Below are 8,870 nucleotides of genomic sequence, written 5' to 3' on the forward strand. Positions count from 1 at the left end.
TGCAACCATACGGTTGGTTCTTTCCTTTATCCACTTTTTGGTATTCTTGGCTAGCTTTTATCTGCTGGCCATGAATGTGCCCAAAGATGAAGTACTCAGGATCTACTTTTCTTTTAAAATATTTACTTTGAAGACATGTAACTTCAACTAGTAGCTTACCTTCAAACCAAATTTCAAGAATTCTGGCTTGAATCATCAATTCTAGTTATGTATCATCTTAGACATCCTGCATCTGATGCAGATCAATTTAATAAATCTCCCCACTTAAAAGTACCTACAAACCAAACACAAACAACATAATCCAATACTGTTATCAGGGTTTTTTTAATCATAGAAACTTACCCCCCCCACACACCTATAAACAACTCACGGTTTTCAGTTGCTCCAGTCAGTAAAGCCTGCTGTTCTCTGAGCAACCCTTAAAACTTGACTTCTCAGTTACGCATCTTACCCAGACTTCTTCCATGACCTTCTCACTGGCCTCTCTATGGATGACTGGACCTGGACCTGATCCCAGCACTTCCAATGGCTCCCAGCCACTCCTCTACCACAAACTCCTCCTACTCCGATCATGGCACTTCCAATACTTCGTCTATCAGAGGACCTAGGAACCGTTCCATCCACCCGCACTGTCCAGCTGACCGCCAATATTCAGTTCTATTTTAAAGTAACAGTAATGGAGGAGGCTGGGGTACAGTCCATGGCAGAGCACTTGCTTCCAATGGGGAAAGGCTGGTTCAACCCCCAGCCCACTACATAAATAAAACCCTTTCCTTAGATGTCCTTCTCTCAAACTACTGTGCCTATAATCTCAGAGAGAATTACGAACAATCTGGCTTTTTACTCCAATTATGCTGAAATTATTCTTTTAGTTTTCCAACTGCAAAGTAAATATTTAAGCTCCTCGGTTTTCCGTGGCCTCAGCAAATTGGTCCTAACTTTCATCATTTCCCTGTGAGCCACACCTAGATGGTAAGCTCAAGTTACAACAAACTTCTAACTTCCTCTCGAACACCTTCTTGAACGTGTGCTTGTACACGCACTATGGTGTGACTCCACAATGCCAGTGCCCTGCTGACTCTGTCTTGTTCTCCGTTGTTTATAACCCATGGGAGCATCTCTTCTGTGGAATTTCCTCCACATTCACAAACATCTATTTCCACTGCACTTTCAGAGTTCCCTAAAAGGATACAAAATCTAGCACAGTAATTACACAACTTCATATACTGAGAATCTTGGAGCATTTGGTGAACAGCTAGAAGAATGATTAGTTTACATATGTATGCACATATGTAAGTGGTACTGATAGACAATGCATGCAGTATGTAGTGCTGAGGACTGACCCCAGGGCTGCACATGGTAGGCAAGCACTCTACTATTGGCTACATTCCCAGCCTAATAATGAGTTTTAAAAGAACTGGTATAACCATTTTACTCTGTTGTCATGTAGACAATATGAAAAAGTAACATGTATTATAGTTAAGAGCTCAGCCTGAACTCAGGCTATCTAAGCATAAACGTAGAATCTGATGATAATGTCTGTGTTTGGAGGTTTGCCTTTGTGTAGAAGAGGGTAGTGGACCTACTTCAATAAGGCTATGTTCAGAGACTGACATACAAAACTGCATAAGTTACTGGTTATTAAACTGAATATACTGTGGTAACAGCACATGGCTGTCCTTGACGAAGTTCTAGTCTCCATTCTGCCCTCCGTTCTATATTTAGAACAGGATCTCTCTAATTTCCCCTTTATCCAAACCTTATCCAGATCTCAAGGCTGACCTCTAGGAAACACACTGACTATTTCAATTCCAATCCTTAAAGACCCACAGCACTTTCTACATCACTCATTATTTAATTGAAACTGCTCTGTCCGGGTAATTTTTTTAAACACGGATTTGTCAGCCCAATTTTGTAAACCTGCAGGAACCTAGACGCTATCTCAGGCATCTTTATTAATTCCACAGCAGGCTGAGTGCTTAGTAAAATAATCTCAAAGGAAATCTCACCTGCAATCAAACCACTTTTACAACCAAAAACATGGAGAAAGCTGTGAGAACTTCCATGGTTCTTTAGCAGACAAGCTGCAGATATATCAGGGCCAGGTGATCTGCAGCAAAATGAGGTCTGAAATCACGGCTAGGGAAAAACCCCTCCTGCTATTGCAGTGCCGTGGACAACATGCAATTTCCCAGATCGAATTATACTAATGAATTTTCTGTAAGAAATCTGCCAAAAGGACAGTCTGTGAGCACAGGATTTGGAGTCATAAATTTTTTCAGCCTGTTTCCATTTCTAAAAAGGAGATACTGTAACAAGTACTTCATAGGTATATAATAATCAGCATTCATCCTAGTATTTAACCAAAATGTCACATTCTCTTAGGAAAAATATTTTTAAGTGAAAACACAAAGTCATAAATAAAATAGAACAAAATGTCCAGTTACATAAAAAGAACGTTGCATTAAATTAGCAGGTAGCAGTGTTTGTAGTATTTTAAATAACCATGTCAACAATACAGATGAGAAGAGTGAAAAAAAATTCTACCATAAAGTTTATGCTTATCTGACATCACCCCCTTGCAATTTTTTTTTCTTTCACTTGTGAGTAGAAGCAAACGGGCACAATTATTCCCCCAAAGAAACCTGCGGAAAACACAATTAAATCTACTATCAGATCAGTCCTATAAATACAGCACTCCAGTTTAGGGCTCAAAAATAATTCGGAATGTCAAATATGAACATGAACTTGGGAGATTAAGGCGATGGCGATCATCCCCTCCGCTAATGAGTCAGTAAGTTCAAATTAAGAGATGTTCCAACTGGAAGCTGGCAGTCACACATGGTCTGAAAGGGTTTGTTTACACCCCTGACCAGACCAAACAGCTTAAGCTTTCAGGATTTACCCTGACATTCCAGTATCAACTGTCTACTTTGAAGCAGCACAGCTGGAGGAACATCCCATAACCATACAAATTAAGCCCAAATGAGCTTCCTTTTGATGGAAACAACAACAACAACAATAAAAGGAGCAGTGGGCCCAGCCTTCGATGTTATTTCTGTTTGGAGTTCTGAATTAAAACGTCGTTCATCCAGGAAAGAAGAGAACAACCCTCTGCTACTTGGAAAAGTTAACGCTTAGGAGAAGAGGTGAAAATGTATAAAGACAGATGGGATTGCGCTCCGGATGTAAAGGCACGCGGGATTTACTAGGAAGGGACCAGAGGGAGCGTTAATATTTATAATCCCTGAGCTTGTCATCAACGCCAAACCCTTGCGATTTCTGGGTGAAAAGTTCGCTCTGGGTAAGAGAAATCCAGAGCAGGGAGTTTAGAGTCACGTCTGGGGCGGGTGTTATTTCAGGGGACACCGAAGACTAGACTTTTCTGGGGCCATGTCTACCGCTGGTTCAGGGGACGGGGCACAGGAGCTGGGAGGACGCGGGACGACGGACGCGGTCATCCAGGACGCGCGATCCCGAGGGAACTTTGGGGCGGGGGCTCCGGAACTGTGCGTCAGGAACCCGGCTGGAGGAGACGAGTGACGAGGCCCGGGAAGTGGGAGCCCGGGAGCGGGGAAGGAAGGAATGCGGGGATTCCCGAGCCGGCCTGACCAGCTCCGGGCGTGCGCCGAGCCGCTCCAGCCCGGCCCCGCTGGGCCCCGGCTGCCAGGTGGCGGCGGCGGCAGCAGCGCCAGGCAGCCCGCACCCTCCCGCGCCGGGGCCCTGCCCTCCTCACCTCAGGCCGCGAGCCTCGCCGCCCCGGCGCGTCCCTCAAGCCTCCGGATCCGGGCCCACTCCGCCCGCCGGCCCCTCCGCGGAGCCGCAGCCCGGCTGGCTCGAAACTCCCGACGGCACACGCCGCCCTCCGCCCGCCGCCGACCAAGGCTCTCCTGGCCCCGCCCCCCCGTGGGCCCGCCCCCTTAGGGCGCGGAGTCTGGAGCTGATTGGCCTGGGTCGGTCCCGGAGCGCGCGGCCATTGGTCCCGGGGTCGCCGGAGACGAAGGGGCGGGACTGCGCGCCGCCGCGATTCCCGTAACGCGGCTCCCCGCGTCCCGGATTCCCGTGGTTTGAGCCCCGGTCTCCTCTCCTAGACGAGATCGAAGGCTGCCCCGCCGCTCCTCCGCGGGTGGCCGGGACGGAAAGTTCCATTTCCCCCGAGGGTAATGGGGTCTTGGACCGCAGCCCTGGCCTCAGCTGCCTCCCTGGGCGGTCTTCCCCGAGGGCCTGCGAGCCTCCGGAGACAGCCCGGAGGCCCTTGGGACTCCGGAGGCGAGGGAGCTCCCTGGGGACAGGGCAGGGCTTAGTGGCTGTGACTGCACACGCCAGTGGTGACCGCACTAGTCCTAGGCTTAAGTAAACGAACCTTGCTACTGTGCTATTTTTTGTTGCTAGTAAATGAGTTTGGGTGTGATTGATTGATCCGTGAGTCCCAGAATTGGTGACCTGCCAAGAAACTCTTGTTTTTTTTGTGGTTTGCATCTCCTGGTCTGTGATTAGAAATACCGCGGAAAAGCCAATTTCATTGTAACTCATCACCCTCCCCTCGACTGGAAAATGAACCTAAAAGCTCATGTGTGTGTGTGCGTGTTTGCGTGTGTGTATGTGTATGTGTGTGTGTGTGTGTGTGTGTGTGTGTGTGTGTGTACCCCGCACCCACGCAAGGTGAGAAGCTTAAAAGATAAGGGATGTGTAGCTGTAAAGAAATATTCCAATTTGTGTTGGTGAACTGAGCGCAGGGCCTGCCCTAGAGTGTGGTTGATATAATCAGTGTAACTCCATTGAAGAAAAGTGATTCTCTCTTCCCCAACGTCGTTTTTGTTTTTTTGCTTTGTTTTGTTCAAAGGAGAGAAAGGACCGAAAGTTGGTTGGATGGACAGGTGTGTGGGAAGAGTTGGGGGACAGACAGCAGAGTGGTGTGGTAAAAATATACTGGTTAAAATTCTCAATAAAATGTTTTTAAAGGATTAAAAGTGAAGAAATGATTCAAAAAGAGGGACTGCGGGCAAGGGACTTTTTGGAAGAAAAGCTACAGTAATGGTACAATTATGGTAGGCTACAGTAATGATTTAAGGGGCAAATAATCCCCATGAATTAGTCATTTTAAAGTTCTTTGTTATGTTGAAGATTCGGCTGGAACAAAATGCAAAATGGATCCCTGCCCCCTTTTCCTTCTCTCTCTCTCTCTCTCTCTCTCTCTCTCTCTCTCTCTCTCTCTCTCTCTCTCTCTCTCTCTCTCTCTCTCCTGCAGATCTCTAACCCCCCCAAGCTCTAGATTATGAGCCTTCAGCTGTTGGTGAAATGCTCTGAAAAGACACTGTAGAGGAATCCCCGACACACTTGAGGTGGATGCTTCAACTAAAGATGTGTTCGGGCCCTGCCGCTGCTGCCTGCTGACCTTCAGGGTGTGCCGAGATAGATAGGGGTGGAGAGGCTTCTGAGAGACATCGCTCAGCCGGAACTCTTACAAAGGGGCAGCTGACATGGCTTGGGGGCAATGCACAGCGGTTCAGTGGTACTTCTGCTTCCAGACTGTCGAAGGGCAAATCCTAGCACTGCTACTTTGCATCGCTGGGACCCTGGACATGTCTTGAGTTTCTTTGTCTGCAAAGTGAGGATAAAGGTTCTTACCTGCTAAGTGGCAAGAATGAAATTATTTAAAATACACAAAGGGTGTGACACATGCTACATGTTTAGTAAATATCAGTCATCCCTTGACGGTCCCTTGTGCCATTGCTTCTCAGACAGACCTTTCTGCATGGCAGCATCTATTTAGAATTCTGTTTCTCTGAGGCGGTCATGGGTAGGAAGAGGTCAGTATCTTATAACACACTCACTTGCCTTGACCCATTGGAGAATACAAAGGTCTATGCTGCCCCTGGAACATGTATACCTTATCACTTTATTTGTGGCTGTCAGTACTGACTCAGCTCAGGCCTTGGCACTAAGAAACTCACATTTTGCGAGAGTAATTAAAATCCTAAGCAAAGGGGCTGGAGAGATGGCTCAGCAGTTAAAACACTTGATGCTCTTGCAGAGGATCCAGGTTCCATTCCCAGAACCCATATCAGGTGGCTCCGTTCCAGGGAATTCAGTACCCTCTTCTGACCTCCAAAGTCGCCTGCATACACATGGTGCACGTAAACTCAAAAGGACACACACACATTACAAGAAAAAAACAACCTTGACAAACAATCCTAAATGGAAACGATTAATGTTGGACAGAGAACTCCCAGAACTGCAAGACACTAGGAGACAGCCACTCTGTGGAAGTTGTTTGATTTTTCCAGACCCGTCTGTACAATGTTGATCCTGAACTGACCACTTTAAGTGGTTAAGGTTAAGAATTGGTCATTAGAGCCGGGTGATGGTAGCGCAGGCCTTTAATCCCAGTATTTGGGAGGCAGAGCCAGGCAGATCTCTGTGAGTTCGAGGCCAGCCTGGTCTACAGAGTGAGATCCAGGACAGGCACCAAAATTACACAGAGAAACCCTGTCTTGAAAAAACAAACAAACAAAAGAATTTGTTATTAGAAAGCCCTGTCAAACATTGCAATGTGCACTTTTTTTTTTTCAGTTGTAACACCTTGTTTCTAACTACGATTGATAATGAGCACTAGTTTGTGGAAGAAAGGATGGGAGAAGAATGGGTGGAGGAGTGTCATATGACCCGCCCTCCAACTGTGTTTGGGGTAGGTGCACAAAGCTAATGACCCATGCTGTAGGAAGAAGGAGACAAACGTTAAAGACACACTCTACCTGTTTCTGTTTGCCTGAGTCTGCCCTGACCAGGTTGTAAGTGTGATTCCTTGTCTGTGCCCTGTAATGTTTCTGAAACTCTGTGTCAGTCCTGCAGCTAATCACACACCCTGTTATCTAATGATTTCAGCCTCCGTGTTGATGATTCAGTGACTACTCTGAGCTCACAATTTCTCATCCTTTTCCAATGATCATTGGCTTCATTTTATATGCAAATATAAAGGTAAAGCCACCCCTTCATCCTAGTCATTTAATGAAATTACTCCATCTCCCAAACTTGGGGCTGTTTCATTCTCAGTATCCTTAGCCACCTACATCTGCACCTCCCTTTTGTGCTCACTCCCACGGAATCTGCAATTTGTCCTCAGTGTGACCTCCAGACTTTGAGCTTACCAGTTATTTCCTGCCTGCTCTTATCTTCCTAAGCAATGGGAAACTTTCTAATCAGCCATTTTAACTATGCTCTCACTTACATCTTCAGTTCCCTTGATCTTCAGCCACATTTGCCTTATCAACCTAGTTGCTAACAATGTTCCCTTTCCTTGGACTGCACCCAATGCTTATCTTAGTATAGAAATGCATTATCCTTGGGAAAGATCAGGTCTACCATTTGTGAGCATCTTTGACTTTTTTTTTTTTTCAGTTTAGGATTCAACTACTGTAGACGTGTATCCATTTCCTCTTTATCCTTCTGTCTTCCAAAAAGGAAGGTTCTTCACAAAAATATTCATAAGGAGTATGATTTTACCTTCAATCAAACTTTTCTTAAGATCTGCATCTAGAGAATGAAATTATATCAAGCAGTGGGCTATTTTGGGGTCCTGAAATCCAGGAATTGAGGAGGTAATAATTATTCCAGTTTGTTCAGCTCATCTCCTCACTAAACATTTACTATCAATTAAGTGCCAGCTTGAGATATAGATCTAAAAAAGACATAAATGTTCCTTGAGGGACAAAAATTGTAATGCAATAGATAAACAAACAGATAATGATGATATTGATGTCCCACTGCAACCAAGAAGGTAAAAAGAGTATTTTGGGAGAACTCACGCTTGAGTACTTCAGGAACACGGTTCTCTCCTCCTCATTTATATACCCATACACCCCTGGGTGGGCTAGAGACAGCCGCTAGAGACAGTCACAATCCTTTAATGCTCTAGGGAAAATTAGAACTAGTTCCCTTCTTGAATTTGAGCTTGAGTCTGCACTGATCAAGGAAGTACAGAAAAGTGAACCTGGGTGAACTGAGGCTTCCACTGTGGCCTCTGGGAGGGCTGAGACACCATGTACAAAACCCCACTAGCTTAGCAGAGCACTTCGAGAGAGCCAAGACGACCTGGGAAATCAACGTGGTCCTTCTGATGTCCGTCCTGCTGCCGCCCCTGCTTATGGACCAAGCATGCGAGTGAGGCCCATCTTGGAACTTTTAGAGATGTATAAGTGACCCCAATCAATGACACCAAGGCAGAATTGTCTAGATGAACCCTGTCCCAATCTCCAGCTCAGAAATGAGAGTGCATGTTAACATGTAACAGTAAATCACTGTTTTGGTAAGAGCAGTAAATAAAATGAAAACCCTCAAATTAATCGTGCAAAATCCTGAAAATCTGGCCATCTTACCTTCCTGCAGCTATCAGCAGTTCCTGTTACGTAAGCCCTTTTTATATGCCTCGAGAGTCCTCCCCAACCAGACCTCTCCGGCAGCCTTATCTCCTAACATGACCTCCAGCTGTAGATGCTCTAGGGGCTCCTGTTACCTGTTAATGGTTCCCCCGGGCCAAGATCCAAGATACTATTTCCTGCTTCCATGGCAAGAAGAAGACAGCTTATGTTGTTCCCATGGCCTGTTGTGGCCTAACTTGCTTGCCAGTTTCAATATTCATCTCAGGACTGTTTCCTCCCAGAAGTCGACTCTAGGCCATGAGAAACTCACAGCAAAAATTCAAATAATTTCAAATGAATGACCTTTCATCTCAGAAGAGGAATTGAGGAGGATGGAGACTTCTGACTACAGAAAAAGAGGGAGTTGGAGTTGAAGAGAGAGCATGAATTGGGTGTGATGTTGATTGGAGTCTCTTCCCCAAGGTTCGGTTGTCAGTGTGGTGCTGTTGAGAG

The 8,870-nt window shown here is 45.9% G+C and overlaps 1 protein-coding gene across 1 annotated transcript in view; it reads right to left on the bottom strand.

The window, feature by feature from the left end:
* The window catches only part of Il6st (interleukin 6 signal transducer), a 41,583-nt gene extending 37,761 nt beyond the window's left edge, over window positions 1-3,822 (bottom strand). Inside the window, 2 exon segments of the mRNA XM_037209439.1 lie at window positions 160-274; window positions 3,737-3,822. Coding sequence (XP_037065334.1) covers window positions 160-196 — 37 coding nt within the window. The 5' untranslated portion in view covers window positions 197-274; window positions 3,737-3,822.
* Between the last annotated feature and the right edge of the window lie 5,048 nt (window positions 3,823-8,870).

Source organism: Peromyscus leucopus, chromosome 11 (assembly GCF_004664715.2).
Source record: "Peromyscus leucopus breed LL Stock chromosome 11, UCI_PerLeu_2.1, whole genome shotgun sequence".
Classification (NCBI taxonomy): domain Eukaryota; kingdom Metazoa; phylum Chordata; class Mammalia; order Rodentia; family Cricetidae; genus Peromyscus; species Peromyscus leucopus.